Raw genomic sequence first — 20,457 nt, 5'->3', positions numbered from 1 at the left:
AATCAAGTGTGCAAAAAAATTTGAATTTAAGATTTGGCAAACATCTAAAGAAAGCTAAAACCATGGATATATTTTCCTCCTGTATGTATACCATTAAGCATTGTAGTCAAGAGAATGCATGTACACTTACTGGCTTGTTCCAGAACACTGCGAAGAGGTGGTTCTACTCTAGCTAAGAGACCATCACACATCTCTAAAAATTTGCCCCTGTTGAAAAAGCCATACGTCAAGTTAGACTCCCATGAACAAAAATTTAAATTGCAAAATGCAACTGTATGCAGCTGAAATGGAAAAAAGCAATTTTAAGTTTACGTAGTGTAAATTTTCTATTTCTCCATCCAGAATCCTAGAGTATTTTATAAAGTTTTGTGTTTCACTAAAGTGATTTTTTGTATAATAAAACAGAGCTGAATATTCCACAATACAAGTTTGTGTGATTTACAACAACCCTACACCCACGCCAAAAAGAAAACCCATCAAGAGTAAGATATTTTGGTATATACTTTTGGAGAGCGTCATGTACAAATGATACTTATTCTGCCATGATCCCTCCAACTCCAGCCACCTTTTATATTAGGCTAGTGCCCAGAGGCTGCTAACCAGGATTGCAATCCCACTCTGCTAGGTACAGTACTTTACACAGTCCCTGTCCTGAAGAATTTACATTACATCAATTTTTATAGTGATTACATGCATTAATTACAACACCCACCACAAAAATAATCAAATGCTAAAGTGAATATGTCCCTCTTCCCTTGCACTTGAAGGTCCATAGATTTGGGTTTTGACAGGCCACCAAGGAGCATGAAGTCTAAAGATAAGTGCCCATTACTGCTGATGAACATGGTTCAAACTTAGGTTCTATCCTAACTGCTTCCAAGCTGTTCTTAACTTCTGTTATAGAATGTAGAGCAAGAGATGGTGAAACTTACTAATCCAAAAGCAGTGACAATCTCTATGAAAGTGTATACTAATCATTTCCCCTCTTCTGCTCAGTCTAAACTATTGTTATTTATAAGCTATGCACCAGTTTGTTGTTCCTTAAATGAGAGCCTCAGTTTCCTATTATCTGTTAAATGCCAACATGAAACCTTTCTTTTAACTAATTTCAGCGATCTAGAAAGTGCCATATTAACAGTTTAGTCATTCAAATCCTCTAGTGATCACATGTACAGCATACAAAGGGTCAGCATATATTTCTCCCACATTGCCCCAGCAATGTTTGTGAATTATGCTCTGGAGGCATCACCTGTACTAGTCCTAGTACTAGAACACAGGAGAACAGGACACACGTAAGGGCAAGAAGATGGTTCAATCCTCGTTCCCATTGTGACCTATGGCCAGACTGACAACTGGTTTTTAATTAGGACACTAGTAACTCAGACTGCCTGCTTAATTCATGCAGGCTACTAAAGAGTCATTGTTCACTACTTTGTTGCTAATAACTCGAGTTAGAACCAGTGACCTAAATGTACCAAAGGTGATCAAAACATTTGTATTTCCCTATTTTTGCAGTTTTTAAATCAACTCAGACTTTATGCTAAGCAATCTGAAGATACCTGTTCATAGTTCCAGAAACATCAATATCGTTCATGAAGCATTCTATGTTCATTGGGAGATCAGAGGCATTAGCACTCATCAGCTTCTTCAGTTTCTCACACTCCTGAAATAGTCTCAGCAATGGACGAATCTTTGATTTGATGTCTAATTTATATTTTTTCCCAAATTCTTCACAAAAATAGTTAACCAACATTTCATCAAACTTCCTGCCACCAAGTGTGGTGTCAAATGCTGTAGCAAGAACCTAAAAACGAGACAAGGAGTAAAATATTTCAGTAAGAAAATGGTTCTATTTACTGATTACTCACTAAAACCTGTTAGTAACCAATACAGGTTAAGTAATTTCTTTGTCTAAATACTCAGAATAGCTTGTTCCAGTAATATATATTTGACATCATAATCCTGCTTAGGAGAATAACGCCTGGCTGCTCCACAGATCTTCTGCTATGGCAGTGGCAGGAGTAAAACCAGAAAGAATCAGATATATTGCTCAACCTTTTCCCCCCCTACTGCCATCATTTACAAAGATAAATGCTTTGTGTTGGAGCAGCCTGGTAACCACTTTCTGCTACTAGTAGAAAAAAAGGAACCAATTATTAACCTTTTATTTCCCTCCTCAGTGCCTTCACTTGGTTCATCCCCTGCAAGCAATGAAGCATAGTCCCATGCCACTCTGGCACATTTCACTTTACCAGCACTGCTGGCAGAAGTAAAGTTATTTCACTCTGATGCTCCCACTTGTGCCACTATAAAAGTGCCATGTGTAAGAGCAGCAAGGGTGCAATCCTGACAGAGATGGTCTTTTCCCTGGGCTAGCACTGTAGAGACAGTTTTAAGATTAGATGATGTTTCTAGTTACCAAGTTCATATCTTGTCGAGGATAGTATGTCATTCACCATACCTGTCTATACCAGTTAAAGGTGACATGGATTACACAATACACCAAAACGGAACAGAGTAAGAAAACCGCGTAATGTTTTGACCGTCCCAGACTGCACAAGGTGCAGTAGTGTCTTTTTTAAAGTAGTGTCCCTATGGGTGCGCCACTCTAGGGGACTACAGCAGTACCCCTAAAGGAGTGGGGGGGGGCGCGCAGAGTCCAATACTGAAGACAGTACAGCCAAGCCAAATACAGCAGCAAATGCTGAGTCACAGATGACTGCAAAGCGTCCAGCGAATGTACAAGCAGATGCCCAAGTCACTGCTCTTCATATTTCTGTGATTGGAATGTTATTGAGAAAGGCTGTGGAAGTGGAGGCAGATCTTGTAGAGCGAGTTTGCGCTCCAGAAGGAGAATAAAGGTCATGTGTGCAATAGCAGTAGATAATACAGTCTGATATCCCACTAAAAAGTCTTTGCTTAGAGATTGGGGATCTCAGATCTGTTGCTGATTAATATGATTTCAATCCAAATAAATCCAGTCTTTTTCAGTCCTTGTCACATGGTGTCATTTTAGCATGGTGCTGTCTGCCACATTTGTTAACAGCATTGACAAGCAGGGAATTTGGGGAGGGGTGAGAAAACAAAATGTCCATGTCTTTAGAGGACACACTTTTTTGTCTGCCCATTTGCACGGAGGGGGTACTGTGGCTAGTGCCTGCCACATAGATTTCACTGGATTAAGCAGGGCCTCGTTGATGGGGGCCGCAATTCTATCTGAGAAAGACATCAGTTCTATCAGAGCCCGAGACAGAGAGTGCATGCACAGGCTGAACAGACACTGCGACCTAAAATCTCCACTCCAAGGCGCAGGGATGGGAATACACTTAGAGTAGAGCACCCATAGGGACACTACTTGAAGAACAGTAAGATAGTTCACTTCAAATTGCTAATGCCTGCAGGAGTTTCAATCCTGTATATCGATAGAGTCCTCAGCTCTGGCGCGCACCCAAAAAAAAAATCAATATCCCCAAATATTAAAAGGCAACTACATGTCATATATGCATTAATATGGTGATATTGGAGATTACAGTAGCAATTATGTGGTTCCCCTGCCTTAAATTGTCATAACCTTTGTTCTGCATAACCCCTGGCACCAATCTATTTCTAGACACCTGGGTCTAGTGCTAGCACTAGGGTGGCCAGGACTCCCACTGCTACAGGAAAACTTTTCAGCTTATCAAACACAAGGAACACAGGTGCAGAGTAGCATGATCTTGTACTCTTCAACCTTCATTACACTACTGCCAGAGTTTGAGTCATATCCCAGTTTAATCTGTGATGCCTAAAAGGGTACTGCCTGCATGTCCACACCGGGCTAAAAATAAACTCATTTGTTTTCTTCATGTTTAACTCCTGCAGATAACTGCTCATTTATTCACCTGTTAATTCACATCTTTAAGACAACACCCTTCTCTACTGCCTTTCTAATTTGCCTGAATTCCAGACAGTTTTGAAATGCATGTACCACTTGCACATGCACACATCACCCAATCTCAAAAGGCCTCCTTTCTATCGCTACTAGACTATGGCTTCTGAGATTAGTTCCTGAACTCCCATATCTAAACTCATTCTGCTCATAGAATGACAATCTATGATTGATCTTTTCCTGTTGCATCATTTTACCTCCATCTCACTGATTTCTCAATCCCTTTTTCAAATATGCTGAATTCACAATTCCACACCACCTAGAAATGACGTTATCCAGTTCTGCACACCAGTACTTATTAACACTTCACCTCTCTCCTTCAATATGTACCATTCCTATTGTTTCAGTGTGTTAACTTTAATAAAGTTTCCACACAATTAATTTGTTCTTGGACCCATCAAAGCACTTTGTAGCCTTCTGGTTCAGAACAACATAATCTCAGATATATTCCATTTAAACTAGGATGCTCTAAGACTTTATCTTACTTTTCAGTTCCCTTAAGGCACTACTCTCCTAACTATCTGAGCGCCTATCACAACACAAATACTTGTTCCTTCCACTGGAGCAGCAATATATGATTATTGGATTTCATAATACGTTTTTGGCTATGCTGCTAACATTACTGAAGATTTTTTCTCAAAGAAAAAAATTTTTAATACCTAATAGAAACAAGCGTTAAGGCAATTGTGCTTCAAAGAAAGATCCAATCTAATCACCTGCTCAAGTTAAGGAAGTTCTAAGAGATTTAATTAACTGTTGACACTTTCACACCTGTTATATTTCCTATAGCACTCATATAATGGGTTTCAAGGTCAACCGGAAGCATTATGGTCATTTAGTCAGACTTTCATAACAATAAATTAATCCAGTAATTCCTGCTTTAAGACATGAATTTGTGGTTGAACTAGAGCACCATTTTTAAAAAGACATCCCGTCTTGTAAGTTGTACTATTACTATAGAGAAGTTAATAAAAAATAAACTGAACTCTAACGCTACACCAAAAAGTGACTGAGGAAAACATGTTTGTTTCAACAAGCTTAGCAACGAAAGCTTAAGCAGATCTTCTTCCCAGTTCTCTAACATAGGACAAAGTTGAACCTTTGGAAAGTATAAGTTGCACTGCCTGGATAAACTGTCATATTAAGGCAGTCAACCAAGCCTATTGTAGTCCATAAACGTAACGTGAACGTTTTTACTCATAATTACAATGGATGCATAAGATTGTTTACTTTCAGTTTTCCTTTGTTGAATGCGCATACTGAAACTTGATATGCAGAATGTCCCATATCAACAAAAACGACATTCCTTGGCTTCTCTTCTAGGGCAGGCAGGTCTTGTTTATAGATTCCATATGCAAGAGCAACTACAAAAAAAAAAGAAGTCAATATAGTAAACAAAATGGCAGTCATTCATCTCCTTTTTTTGGCTGCTTTCCTGAACAGTACTTGTTAAAGAATAACTATACTGTCAAGTTTTAATGCTATTTTTCCAAGTTATAAAGTTTGCATCTGGTTAAATAATGGACCAGATACAAAAGCTATGGCATGGAAGACTAACTAAAAAAAACAGTTATTAGTTCCTCTTATGTCTTGCATTTATTTCTTGGATGTTTATTTCTAAGTATCTTTAAAGAAGAAAGTCTGGAGCTGTATTACCATAGAAATAACTTGGATTCTAGGAACCTTGGAGAGCAACCAAAGTCAGATTAGTGTATAGAACTGGTAATTCTCGATGGAAGGGGTTTGTGACAGACATGGGGAAAGAAGATTTATAATTCCAATCCTGTATACGTTTTAAAGAGAATAAGATTACCTGAAGTAGTTTCATTTATTAGTCGCAAGCAGTTGAGGCCAGCAATCTGTGTAGCATCCATCACAGATCTCCTCTCTGCATCTGTATAGAAACACGGAACCTGCAAGAAATGCATAGCAGTGAGATACATATTTTGAAGGGCAATCCTCTACCAAATCAACAGAAAAATATTGTTCAGAGGGCTGGTACACAAGCCAAGCCCTCCCCCCTTTTATTTATTTATTTTTAAGTATTTCCTGCAAGTTCAAGATTTTTGAGTGTTGCAAGCAAGGAAAAGTGAGTAGCTACATGGGGAAGAGAATGGTTTGATTTAATTGCTTATATAATTTTCTCATGCCTTTCCACTTGATCTCATCTTTACAACCATTCATTTTAGTGAAAACTGAGCAAACCCAGCTACAAATAGTATTATTTTATTGATTAAATCTCTAAAATATATTTAGAATGTTAGCATGATAAGCTAAACATCAGTTTTTAGGGAGAGATCTGAGTAAAAAAGTCACAAGGTTTACTGAAAATAAGCAGGGGCACTAGTTTATGTGAACCTTGTTTATCTATTTGGTTTATAAATTGCAATACAACTCCATTACCACCATGATTCTTCAATTTATACAGATACACTATGTAGCCAACTTAACGTAACCAAGTTTACCATCACCTACTTACAGAAACAACACAGTCAACTACAGGCTTCTTAAGGGCATTCTCAGCAGTTTCTTTTAGTTTCGTGAGGAGCATTCCTGTCACCTGCTCAATGGTGAAGTTTCGTTCTTCTTCCAGATACATAACCTTTAATGAAAAGCTTGTATAAGTACAGTAAATGACAAGAAACATGCTCAAGTGATATTAAGTAGTGACCTAAGCCTGCAAAAAAAAAAAGGTAAGTGGTCCTTAACACCAAGCCTAAGTCCTGCAGCATACTTGTATAACTGCCCCCACTTCACTGCCCAAGCCATGTAGGGAAGGCACCACAGGATAAGATGACAGTTTCTCATTTTATTCATATTTTCATTCGAGAATTCAAGACATTTTAAGAGAGGCAAGTTGAAAAGGACATGTATACAAGCTCAAGTTTCGTGGGTTCCAAATGTAAGAATGTATGCAGCTGACTCTTTACCGGGCCTTTAAACAACAGCCTGTTCCATTAGATACCACTAGGCTATTTTTAAATTAAGGAAATTCCTCCATGGTTGAACAGGTTTTGCAACTAAAATATAAATATAGTTATTGAAATTTGGTCTGAAATATTCTGCTTTTCTCCTCTAGCCTTGCAGTATATCTGAAGCATTGGTGCCGAATATTATTCTGGTACTTTCTTCATTTCCCAAACTCACTATGGAGCGCAAAAGACTGTTCACACAGCAAAGAGGTTTTTTAAATTTAAAGCAGACCTTGATAAACAATAGCATTCTAATAAATGAATTCAAATCCTGGATTAGCTAAATCACAAGTGAAAAGGAATCTAAGTCTTAATTCTTACTTGAGCACATCAATGACCACTGTGTGTTACAATTGGGAATATCTAATCAAGATGCTCAGGTCTCAAAAGGGTACTACTATTCAGGCTTGAGTCATATGAAAAAGTTTACACAGATCCTTCCCACACTACATACAATTCTATTCAATTAAGTTCTCTATCATTCTGAAATCAGTTTATTTAAAGAAATAGCCAAGATAGTCTATTTCACAAGGCAGTTCTAAGCCTCCTTCATAAAATAAGTAGATTTTACTAGCTTGAATTTTAGCCTACACTACAGATCTCCCTACATTTATTAATCCAGCAATAAAGATTTTTCTAACGGAAAGTGCATTTGCAAAGGTAGAGGCCCCAGTGCAAAAGGGTTCAAAGCTAAATAGACATATGAATTGTCATTGAGTTTCCCCTGTGGTTCTCTTCCAAGTATGTCTGACTCACCTTAATGCCCGCTGAGCCTGTCGGCAGCTGGACAAGTTCATACGCCAGGTTATCTTTTTCAGCTTGAACAAAGGGATCTGAGAATGCACGGCCATGAAATCTTTTAAAACCTTGTACAGCGTTCTTTGCATTTGAAATAACCTAAAGGGAGAAAAATACATTAGTCTGAGATGGCAGGGGAGCTTCTGAATTTCAGAGAAAATAAGCCAATAGCAAGTTTGTTTATGCTTTTCTTGCCAAATCAAAATTTGTAATTAATTTGTATTTTCCAACAATATAAGGTGTCTACTAAAATACCCGAACCCAAAAACCTACCTCTTCCCCTTTCATCTCCCAAATGATTCTTGCAGGAGTTTGTTTAGATTTTTAAAAATTCTATTTTAAAACCTTGAGCAAATGTTTATGAAAATCCATGTAAATACAGTTCACTTTTAAAAGGTGTTCTGCAAATAGCTGTAAAATTCCATCTTTAGGAATATACCTCTCTTCACTGTATTCCTCTTTTCCCCTACTTTTCTCCCCACTTTGACCACCTTCCCCAACTTGCCACCAACTAAGCTAGGAAGGACATTGAGCACATTTAACGTCACTTTCCAGCCCATCATCTTGTCCTGCTCTGGCCAGCCAACTCCATGTGACATTCCTGCATGATACTACTACCTACTTTGGAACGTTCCTACCTAAAAAACTTCCAGTGTTGTCGTGAACCCATTTAAAATCCAAGCGGGGACTTAAAAGGACAGTCAACTTGAAGTAGTGAAAGTTGTCTAGATACTCTTGTTATAAGTAACACCTATGATTAATGTAACCAAGGATGAGAAAAAAAGTATCTGCTTTTAATTTCTTTGTAACGTGTGTGACAGCACTTTACGCATAGCCATTTTTCTGACTACTAGGTTTTCCATTATATTTACATGATTCTTTCACTAGCAAGAAGGGAGAGGAAAACACATAAGGGAAAGCTAAGGCCTTGTCTACACTTAAAATGCTACAAGCAGCACAGCTGCGCTGCAGCAGCTGCACCACTGTTGCACTTGAGTGTAGAGTCACTCACTACCTATGCTGACAGGAGGGATTCTCCCATCAGCATAGATAATCCACCTCTCCAAGAGGCAGTAGCTAGGTCAACAGAAGAATTCGACCTAGCACTGCCGACACAGGGACTTCGGTTGACTTAACTACGCTGCTCAGGTGTGTGGACTTTTCACACCCCTGACCAGCGTAGTTAAACTGATATAATTTTCTGCTGTAGACCAGGCCTTAGTCAAGAACTGGTATGGGCGCTCAAGGGCATGCTTAGTATCAGACATTAACTTTACTTTTTTTTTTTTAATATATGTAACTAGATTTTAAATTGACTGTCCCTTTAAAAAGCAACTTGCTCTTAGAATTTCCAGAAATCCAGTTATTACAGTTCAAACTGCATATCAACTATATCCCTGCACCAATGTGCATCTCCAGGCCGCAAACACCTTAGTGCAACATCAGACCAAACACACATAGGGAGTAATTCTACATTTGACAAGATGTTTCCATTTAATTCTAGCAAAAGAAGAAAACGCACTGAACATGTGGGGGATCACAATTACAGTATGCTTGCTGTGTAGTTTAAGCATCTCAGGGATTCTGGAAATCATTTCCTAATATCTAGAGATATTTGTTCTTGCGAAATGTTGACAGTGTTTGAAAAGTTACTTTCTGCAGGTGACAAACAATATATCCAGCAGGAAACATCTTTTACAAAAATAAAAATTGGCAACAATCTGACCGGTAGATAGGAAGGGTCATAAATCAGCTAAATCTTGCCTTACTCTCAGATTAATATTTACATAACTACTCTACTTGGCTATACAAAAAACTATTAGCAGACAGTTATTTAGGTTGTAAAGTCAAGCACTCAGAAGTCTGGAATGACATTTATGGTTGCATGGGCAACCATAAATCTATCTGCCCCTTTGGCCTCCAGCCTGTGCAATGAATGAGGCAAGGATCCCATGGAAAGAACGGTATGCAATGTTGTAATTAAAGACTATCCTAATGCATATGCACAAGGGGGATGAACTAACATTTCATGAGAAAATGGTATTTACTTTGAGTGTTTGATTATGCAATCCAAACATTAACAAGATTTTTGGTATGTAATTTCTCAGATTTCTTTTAAAAAGGGAAAATTCTATTATGTACAACAAGTAGTACATTCTTACGTAACCCTTAAGTCCCAATCCAGAACAATGACAGATTACAGAGTTACAAACTGAACAGCTTAATAAAGCTCAAATGCTTCTTAAGAGTTTTATTAAAGATTTAATTTAGAAGCAAATATCCACTTTGACATGGATATTTGTAGTCTCTCCATAAACAAGAAAATACTGGAAAAAACACTTTTACTACTGTGTTAGGAATTTTGCTTTGGCTTATAAGCAGTTCTTGAACATACAAAATCCTTACTTGGCTTTTAGCTGCAGCTCCAATTGAACGATTCTTGGGTCCAAAGGCTATACATGACCTAGAATGAGAAGAAACATTTCTGATCTAATTCAAATTTAGAAATAAAGATTTCTAACAAGCAGCCACTGAGTGATTTTTTTAAATGTATTTAAAGATTAAGACTATCACTAGATAAAACTGTCAGTTGTATAGAACAAGACTACTGTAACAACATTTTAAAATGGCTGTTTTCCCCAAGCTCTTCCCACTGTTAACCACTAAGAGTCAATATATTAACAATGTAGGACCACTCTGCCATTATGGCTCTAGAATAATATTTGAAGAGCATAACACTCATTATGGAGTAGTTCTCTAACAAATAGCAAACTTATGAGCAGTGAAACCTGTTAATAGTCAAATGCATTCCCTACTAAGTTTCATAATAAAAAAGTAACATTTGTCCAGCCTTAATTTTAAATTTAAACACATTTACATTCTTCATTTTAGAAGAGAATTCATAATTTAAGGCAACTTCTGTTTCTGGCCACTTTTGAAGGTTTGTCTGCAAAGCAATTTATACAGTGGGGTAGAAATCTGACAGGATGATGGTTGTTCACGGCAAGGTGAATAAATATTAGTCAAGAGGGCTAATTTTGTCATCCATTAATGCAGGTGATCATGGATACCCAATTTCACCATCATATTTGTGAAAATAAAAATACCAAGGAAAAACTCATTTCTATAGTTATAAATATCTGTATAGTTGACTAATTTTTAGTTCCCATTTTTTCAAATTTAAAATTAACTCTTCAGTTCCAACAACAAGGAAGACTGAATAGAATAAGCACAAGGCAAAAAGCCCACAAACACCAAATCAAACCAAACATCAGGGTTTGGATCATGGAAAGTCAAATAGACACACTTTATTCAAAAGAATGTGTGTGTGTTGCTTTTTGATGCCTACCAGTTCTTTAAGAGATAAAAGAAGTCCTCATCTTTTTAGAGAATGAGAGTTACTACTGGTCAAGCCTCCTTACTTGAGGAATTTTAAAACTGTTACGTTAAACAGTCAGCACCCTTACAAAATCTGAATACACTCAAAAATAAAATCAAACAGATTTCCCACATGGTTCCTCTAGGCCAAGTTATCTATCTGCAAGCAACATTGTAAAGGGATTATTTCAACCAGTTTTTACTACTAACAAGCACATTTTAATAGGTATAATTATTACATTGATCCCAATGCAGCACACAAGGGAGTTGCTCTACAGAACTGGTTGCCCCATGGGAAACGAAAGAAACGGCTTCTAGAATATCCTGCTATGTTGAACTACCTTAACACAGTGAATAAACAGATACCACCAGCATGGAAATTTGTCATGGCATGATTGTGTTATTGTTTTATAGCCATTGTTGGTGCACTGTCTAGTTAACAAATGAAAGCCAGTCATGTACTTATGGAAGTACACTGTAATGAACTTAAGAAGCACATACTTAGAAACATGTCTTGTGCTTAATAACGTGATTCAAAGGCTTGGCCAATAAAAAGCTACCGTTTTATGGAAACATTAAGGCAATAATAAAACTAATACTGTGGACTTGTCTACACTACAAAGTTAGGTCAGCTTAATGGCATAACACATAACTGTGAAAAATTTAATGTGCTGCATGATTTGAATAAGCCAACTTAAGCCCCAGTGTAGACACTGCTAGGTCAATAGAAGAATTCTTCCGCCCTCCCACTTCCAGGATCCCAACAGGCTGAGAGATGGATTTATTACAGCACTGGAAGAATCCCTTTAAGTCACTGTAGCAAGTGTCTACAGTGGTGCAGCTTCAGTGCTGCAACTACGCCACTAATGTTTTTAGCGTAGACATAACTATATATCTTGAGGCTTCAGGCTAAACATTCCACAAGAAACCAGATTAATTCAATTTGGCCCTTAGGAAGAAATTAATATAGAAGCATTAACTGAAGGTTCTACTTCTCTCCTGTGCGCATAGAACATATTTAGCTAGTTAACTGCAAAATTCAAGAGTCATTCTGAATTCACAGGAACATCACTATGTTTGGTTTAGTTATTAATGTAGTGCTTCTCCAGAGTTCCAGATTAATAGTTCTGAGACTAGAATCCTCTCTCTATCCACAGAAAAGGGTGCCACATGGGCAGCAGCAGAACAGGCTTTCCTACACTGCCTCACATTTGTTCTATTGAGATCCCAATAGGGCTCAATTAAAAAAAAAGTGCTATGTAAGATTATCTTAAAAAGCCCTTATTTATATTTGGCTTTAGTGAACATTTATTTTCTAAACAGCTGCCTCATATATGTTTTGCAGATTTCAAAAAAAATCCTCAGAAGTGCTAAGGAAGAAGTTTATCAGAGAAGTTTCTGTCTCTGGATGGTGGAAAAGGAATGTTGGGAAACTTTCCAATGCTTTAGTTTTGTACTGGCTTTACTGGTCAGTATTTTGTAAAGGGAAATACTAATAAAGTATTTCCTGTGTATTAAGACACTAGGAGCTATTTCCCTTTCCCTCCAACTGACTGAATGTAGACCTCAGTAACAGGTACATACGATATATCAAAGCTCAAGCTATATACCTTTCTGTTTTCTTAAGCAACAGAGACACTTAAGTTATAATTTCAAAGAACATTATAGGATAAACACACAAATGGTGAAAATTTAGTTTAACAAACACCCACACATTTTAAATAGAAGCAGACGCAATCACAAGACGGACATGGGAAGCCTAGTGAAATCTTGTCAAGATAGGATTTCAGCGAAGTTAAAACTCAACTATCATATTAATAGGCTAGGACAAAGTAACATGTGGGTGCTGCTCAGATATCACTTTAGATTACACTTATCCTTTGTCTCCATGCACTACCTTGGAAGATGCATGCATCCCATCTGTCATACAAGACAGCAGTCCAGTCAACACACAGAAATGGCACTGATTTTGCTAAATCAACTTCTTAATCTGTCTAGTTAAATCAGTGCATCTTCCTTGTGTGGTTTAAAAGTGCCTTAATCTTAATTCGGTACTTAATCAATATAAATTGATAGCTGCTACTCAAACCATTTATGAGTGCCCATACAAGCTGCACTGATTTAATTAAATCAGTTTAGAAAGATTTAGGACTGGTCTACAGTTAAAATGTAGGCCAACTTAGCTGTCACTCAGGGGGTGAAAAATCAACACCTCTAAGCAACATAGCTATGCCAACCTAATCCACAACAGTTAGGTCAACAGAGGAATGATTCTATTGACCTAGCTACCATCATTCAGGGAGGCGGTGTTCCTCCACCACTGACAAAACCTCTTCTGTCAGCATAGATTGTGTCTATGATACAGGATTATGCCAGCATAGCGATGGCACCGAAGCGATGCTGGTATAGTTCCCAGAGTGTAGACATGGCCTTTGATAAATTGGTGCAATTTCTGCATGTAGATCAGCCCCAAGCTTCTGTTTGATGGCAACTTTAATTTTCACAATTGAGAATTCATTTTCTCCAGGTAATTTGTTGCGTTCAAGTTCATTTTTGTGTCATAATATGAGCACTTCAAGAAATATCCCTTTTAGATTTCTCCATCTCAGTTACAACTGAAGTGAGCAACCTCAACCCAAAGACATTAGAGCCAGTGATTGTTCAGACGGTTCATGCACAACAGGTCTAGTCAACACATAAGCAAACACCAGAGGGGCAGGGGAAGGCATATGGAGGACTCCATATATTCAAAGTTGAACAAACACGGAGCAAATATTTTTAGGGTCAAGTTCTGCCTTGGGATGAACATCAGCAGATCCCACCAAACTTAATAAGAACCTAGCAAGCATGGATCCAAGGGTAGAATTCAAACACAAAACTCATTTTCTTTAAACTACTGTACAAACTCAACTGTGATCAGTTGTGCAAAGTGATTTTGCTAAGATGACAATACTTCAATATATATTGGTTACAGCAAGTCACACATCCTGACCCGTCTTAGGTTTAAATCTCATTATGTAAAGCAAAACCAACCACATTATTTTACTCTGCCTCCATATTGTCCCATTCCCCCCACCCAGAAAGTGTTGGATCTGTGGAACCAGGTAGTATCAAGTACATTGTAGAGGAAGTTCAAGCCTCACTTTGAGCTAATTTTACATTACACATTGGGCCCAAAAGTTTCACAAGTGACTAATGATTTTGGATGCCTCACTTTTCTGAGTACACAACTTGTGACACCTTTAAAGAGCCTAATTAACTGAACATGATAAGCATCCAATTCTTTGAGAGCCAGGCCCTCTTCTTTCTCTGTCTCTCAAGCAGGACACTAAGTAATTGTATCTTTGTACATTTGCGTTTCAGACTTTGGTTAAAGTGTATTTATATTTTGTTTCCAGGATTTAAAATCTATTTAGTGTTATTAAAATGACATGGGAATGTTGAATGTAGACATTCCATGATAATTAGCATTTTACTCAGAGATGCTGGAGAACCTTTTCAAGTTTTTAATCCTCTAGCACCCTTAGTACAAATCCAGTATTGGTTTATTTTTGAACATCTACTAGCTGTTGTGGCAAAACTGCACTACATTGTATGTACTGAAATGGAAAGACTCACACTCACTTTAGAGTTTCAAAACTAAAAAAGCAGTAATTTCCTGAAACCTGGGAAAGATTTCTGAAATTAACCAACATCTTGTATCTCTGTTATTCTCTAATTTTACTAGACACTGGTTTTCAAGACTGTTTAAATACATGTTTAAGAAACAAGTCTTGACAGTATTACTTTGTATAGAACCAGTAAAGGTATAATGAACAAACATGTTAATCATACAGCTTTTCTACATTCCTTCCTTAAAGACAGCCAGAGCTATGGCATTACTTACAAGGAAGCAAGGTGAAGCCATACTGCTGGCCATCCATCACTGTTACCAACACAAAATGAGAGAAAACTGACAAATGGAGTTACTAATGAATAATTTTACCTTGACTATGTACTTTGTTGTAAAACACTATCAGTTCCTACCACACTGTGTTCAAGTGAATGGACATTTTATTCTGACACATCGGAACATAGTTTTATACAAGTCAGCCCTTTAAAAAAACAACCTTATTAAGAAGGCCTGAGAGTCAGGGACACCCCAAGTTCTAATTTCAGCTATACTGCTGACAATAGGTCACTTTACCCTCTTTTGCTATTTTATTTAGTGAGTTATTTATGACCAGAAAGGAAGCCATCTTCCTCTACCTTGGTACAGCACGAAGCTCACCATTAGCATTGTTGAGAACAGTTACAGGGGTGGCTCACAATGAGCTTAAAATAGTTCAGTCTCAAAGTAGAGAGAAGACTCTAGCTGTATGAAAAGGTCCCTGCCCAAATACTCCTGGGGAAATTCTGCATCAAAAAATTAAAATTCTGCACAAAATTTTAAAATTCTGCATATTGTATTTGTCAAAACAACACAATATAATCACCAGTTTCAATTTTTCTGGTAATTTAAAAATACCTGTTTGTCTGTATAGTTAGACATACTTGCTAAGAGAAATTTCCTCACAAGTAGAGTGTTAAACAAACCCCTACAACAACCCAGTTTCTGTTTTCCTGTTATGCTTTTGTTGGATGCCTCAGTTTGGGTGTGTCACAGGTGCTAGCTAGGTATTTCTTGGGGGAAAACTGTCCCTCCAGTCTTTTAGTCAATTCTCATTTTTTCACTCTTCCCTGTAAGGTTACCATAATTCAAGCTCCCAAACAGAGGACACTGCCAAGGGAGAGGGAGCTGGAGGGGGGTACAGTTGAGGGGGTTGTGTACTGGGATGGGGCTATTTGGGGGTCCAGTCACTCACAAACCACTCCCCCCAGAGCCCAACTGCAGGACACCTCCCGACCCAGACACCTGCACCTCTCTGTCTCCAGAGCCGAGCCACAGGATCCGCTGAGCTTAATTACTGTGCCACAATTGGATGCGATATGACCCCACCTCTCCACACCCTTTGAGAGAGCCAACACAGCTACATCTCAGGGGCCCACTTCAAGTCCCAGGTAGATGAGGATCAGGCCCAGCAGCCAGACCACACAGAGACGCAGGACCTCCATCCCCACCAGGCTGGGCACTCCACTCACTGCAGGGGCCACAGCCCACATGCCACCTCCTTTGTTCAGGGCATGCTAGGAACCACAGTCCATCTGCGCCTCTTGGGCAAGCACACTGAAGTGGGGAGCCAGACTGCTAGGTCCAGTGGCCTCTAGCAGCAGCCAGCCACTCTGCAGTGCCTATTCTGCAAGGAAAAGTGGAATTCTGCACAGAAAATTAATTCTGCATTGCACAGAATTCCCCCAGGGAAGCATCCCTAAGAGCTGACAGACAAAATATTCATAACATTCGAAGGTGGAGCACAGAGGACAGACTGAAGCATACAAGCACAGTGAAAAAAGAAAAGGAGTACTCTAAGGTGCCACAAGTACTCCCTTTCTTTTTGCAAATACACGGCTGCTACTCTGAAAAGCAACAAAAGAGCACTTTTTGCACAATCTTAGTTCCTTTTTTTATTTGTAGGTCATAAATGTGAACCAAATAAACTCACACACGCTTCCTGTTTGAAAAAGTTTGATTTTTTTTTTTAAGTTACATTTCCCTCTTCCCCACCTTCTCACTTCAGTGGAGTTAGGCCTTGCTGCCCCTGCTCCCTCTCCCAGAAACACATGTCCCAAGCCCTGCTCGCCGAGCTGCGCCGTGGTTCGCCCGCACAGCTCCCAGGCACGCCACAAGAGGGGACCAGCGTTTAGCCCGTGTGGGGAGCCCAGAGGCTAGCGCCCCGGCCTGCAGCGAGGTCTCTCAGCGGTACACAGATCCCGCCGGGGTGCGCAAGCAGAGGGCACTGCTCAGCCCCCACCCGCGCGTTACTAGTTTACTACATGCGCAGAACCAGGGTGTTATGAGGCTTTTCCACGCTCCGGAGACCCCCCCGCCCCCAGTCACCAGCGTTCCCCAACAAGGGAGCGGGAGAGAGAAGGGGCAGCGCCGCCCTTTCACCAGGCCCCAGGCACAGGCCTAACAGGGGCTAGCCGGGATCCGGCAGGTCCCCGGCGCGCCTCCCCCGCCCCTTTACTCACGGGGTGCTGCGGTCGCTGTACTCGTTGGCGACGGTCTCGATGCCTCCGGCCCGGGCCACGGCTACATAGCAGCTCTGGAAGCCCAGATCGATGCCCACCACCGACATGCTGAGGGCGGGGGTGGGCTGAGGAGGGATCCGGGAGACGAGCGGAGGGTGCCGGGCGAAGACTGAACGGCTGAGGAGCTCGGGAAGGGCGGCTGAAGCGTCTGGTTCAGCCCCGACCGGCGCCTGAGCCTCACTAGTGCCGACGTAGCCGACTCAGCCCGTTTAAATGAGCAGCGGCTCCGGCAGTCTCCTCTCAGGGGAGGGGGAGAGATCTCGAAAGATCCCGTCCTGTCGGAGAAGGAGGGGAGCGTGGAAGTGGAGGGAAAACCTCTCGCGAGATTCCCTCGGGGCGCTCGCTCTCTTTCCCCGCCCCGACCGCCAGGATACGGGGGCGAGAGCGACCGTTGGGACGTCCCGAGCGGCTCTACGCCAAACGGCTGGTACGCATGCTCAGAGAATATCCGCCCCCCCTCCCCCAGCTGCATAGGGGTGGGGCAGCTGCGTCGCCTCCTTCGACACGGCTCCTCCCCCTTTTCTCATCCTCACCTCCCCTTTCGCTCCTCCCGGCACACCCTGTGAGTCAGTCACTGTGCCCTGCCCTCAGCGGGCTGACAGCCTCGCCGCCTGCACCGTCACCTTCCTGCCTTGCCCTGCCCCCGGGGGCCTGGTTCCTTCACAGAGCCCTGGCCTCACTCTGGGGGTGAGAGGTCGGCAGTTGTCCCATCCTGGGCGGGGTTCATCCGCGAATGCTCCAGCCAGGGCACAACATTGCCCCCCACACCAGTGCCTTGAAATACAGTACCTCAGGGAGACAGTGAGGCACACCACCTCAGAGTCTGTTCTTACACTGGTGCAAAGCCACGGTCACTCCCCTCACCTATACAGGTTTGAATGTAGTTAATCTGGATTAGCCAGAATCCAGAGTACGAGTAGGATCATAGGCAACATTACAGACAGACAAGATGGGTGAGGTAATATCTTTTCTTGGCCCAGCTTCCGATGGTGGAAGAGAAGCTTTTGAACTACACAGAGCTCTTCTTTGAGTTTGGGAAAGGTACTCAGAAATGCCACAGCTAAATACAAGGTGGAACAGATAACTGCTTATGCTGAACTAACACATACTGTATTGGCTTGTTAACACCTGTGCAGTTATAGGAGGGTTAGTGGGTTATAGATTGCTGTAATAAACCATAAATCCAGTGTCTTTATTAAAACCATCATTTTTTAGCCCAGGTCTACATTAAACACTCACTTCATTATACAGTTATTACATTGCTCAGGGGTGTAAGCAACATAGTTATACAGACTTTAACCCGCCAGGTAGACAGCTTCTCGTGGCGAAGGAGTTATTAAACCAATGGGAGAGCTCTCTCCTATCAGCTTAGAGCGTCTTCACCTGCAATGCTACAGCGGCGCAACTGCCTCGGTGCAGCTGTGCCGATGCAAGATTGTAGTGTAGTGTAGACCTGCCCTGTTTAGCAAAGTTATGAATTTAAGCTCCCAGGCTCATCTTTTGAAAGTATTGTGTAGGTTTCCTTTGAGGACGAGGATTGGGGTGTCAGATATGAAGTGATTGTTTTATTAAAAGTATTTGCCCACGGATAATATGGTGTTTTTGTCTTTTATCATTTTTCTATGTGAGTTTTTTTGAGAGCAAAGTGATTGTCTGACTTCACCCTCATAATTGTTATTAGGTCAATTAGTGCCCTGGAAGAGGTATGCCACAAGTCATAATAGACATGTATAGGACCCCTGGATCTTGAAAGATGTGTTGATTATCATAGCATTGGAGATGTGTCTGCTGGTTTTGCCTGTGTTGTTATGGCAATGTAGGGTGCCACTTTGAGTTGGTGGGTTCTGGTCTGCTTCTGATGACAAACTTGGTGAGGTTGGCAGGTTGTTTAAAAGCCAGAAGAGGGGGCTTGGGAAAGATTTCTTTCGGGATGTTGTTCCCATCAAGTGTGGGTTGTAATTGTTTGATGATACCTTGTCTGTGTCCCCATGTGAGGTGACAGGTGACAACTAGGGGTGTGCAGTTGGAAGGTTTTTTTTTCCATATTGAAGCAGGTTTTCTTGGCGGATTTAGGTGGCTGTTCCATTATGAGATCTTCTTTTCTGGTGGTTTTAAATGTGTACTGGTTGGTTTTAAATGTGTTAGGCCATATATCCAAGACTTTCACCTCAACATATTCTGTGGTATCTGAAGCCCTGGTTATAAATAACAGATTTCTTGGTGTGTTTGGGATGGATATTGGATCTCTGAAGGTAAGTGTGGTGATCCATGGGTTTCTTTGTATATAGCTGTCTATAGGGTTCCTTTGTTGAAGCTGATCATGGTGTCCCGGAAGTAGATGCTTCCATGGGAGTGTTTTAGAGAGAGTTTGATGGGTGGGTGGAAGGGTGAAATCTCTGAGGGAGTTTAGATCATCTGTCCAGATGAAAATATCATCAGTGTATCTCAGGTATATCATTAGTTTCGTGGTGCATGTGTCCAGAAATTCTTTGTCGAGGTATCCCATGAAGAGGTTGGCATATTGGGGAGCCATCCTGCTATCCTGATTGTTTCCATGGTTTGGCCAAAGTGTTTGTTGTTGAATGTGAAATGTTACAGGTGAAGATGAAATGAATGAGTTTGGTGATGTTTGGGATGGATATGTGAGTGTTGTCCATTGTCTTGTAGATATTTGAGGCAGACAGTGATGCTGTCATTGCAAGGGAATTTGGTGTATAGGGAGGTGACATCAATTGTGGCAAGGATGGTATTCTGAGGGAGGTTGTTAATGTTGCAGAATTTCTGGAAAAAGTCAGATGTGTCCTGGTGGAAGGTGGCTGTTTGTGTGGTGAGTGATTTAAGGATAGTTTCTATGAGTCCTGATATTCCTTAAGTAAGAATGCCATGGCCAAATATAATGGGTCTGCCTGGGTTCCCTTGTTTGTGTATCTTGGGAAGTGCATCGACAGTTCAGTTCAAATATACTCTATTGGAATGACAAATTCAACAAGCATTGCCAAAATATGCATCAAGCATCTGCTTAGAATAAACTATATTCTGTAAAAGCAGAATTGCCAATCCCAAGTGCTCAAAAATCATGGGCCATGTCCACCCCAAATTATGTGTTTAAAAAACAACAGTGAATTTTGGGTTCTGTTTATTTGCCTTCTGGTTTTTGAACCCATAGAATGCACATTTTCTAGTTTTTCTCTGCAACCATGAGGGTTAGAA

The 20,457-nt window shown here is 40.5% G+C and overlaps 1 protein-coding gene across 1 annotated transcript in view; it reads right to left on the bottom strand.

Annotated features, from left to right (window-relative positions):
* The window catches only part of HSPA4 (heat shock protein family A (Hsp70) member 4), a 39,315-nt gene extending 21,661 nt beyond the window's left edge, over positions 1-17,654 (bottom strand). The window contains exons 1-8 of the mRNA XM_073355688.1: positions 17,188-17,654; positions 10,105-10,162; positions 7,657-7,797; positions 6,408-6,530; positions 5,742-5,841; positions 5,159-5,292; positions 1,560-1,804; positions 131-207 (exon numbers count right to left, since the gene is read on the bottom strand). Coding sequence (XP_073211789.1) covers positions 131-207; positions 1,560-1,804; positions 5,159-5,292; positions 5,742-5,841; positions 6,408-6,530; positions 7,657-7,797; positions 10,105-10,162; positions 17,188-17,294 — 985 coding nt within the window. The 5' untranslated portion in view covers positions 17,295-17,654. The remainder of the gene's footprint in view (positions 1-130; positions 208-1,559; positions 1,805-5,158; positions 5,293-5,741; positions 5,842-6,407; positions 6,531-7,656; positions 7,798-10,104; positions 10,163-17,187) is intronic.
* Positions 17,655-20,457: the final 2,803 nt, after the last annotated feature.

Source organism: Lepidochelys kempii, chromosome 8, assembly GCF_965140265.1.
Source record: "Lepidochelys kempii isolate rLepKem1 chromosome 8, rLepKem1.hap2, whole genome shotgun sequence".
In the NCBI taxonomy this organism is placed as follows: Eukaryota; Metazoa; Chordata; order Testudines; family Cheloniidae; genus Lepidochelys; species Lepidochelys kempii.
Note: the sequence above shows the minus strand (reverse complement) of the source record. Positions and strands in the feature narration are given on the sequence as shown.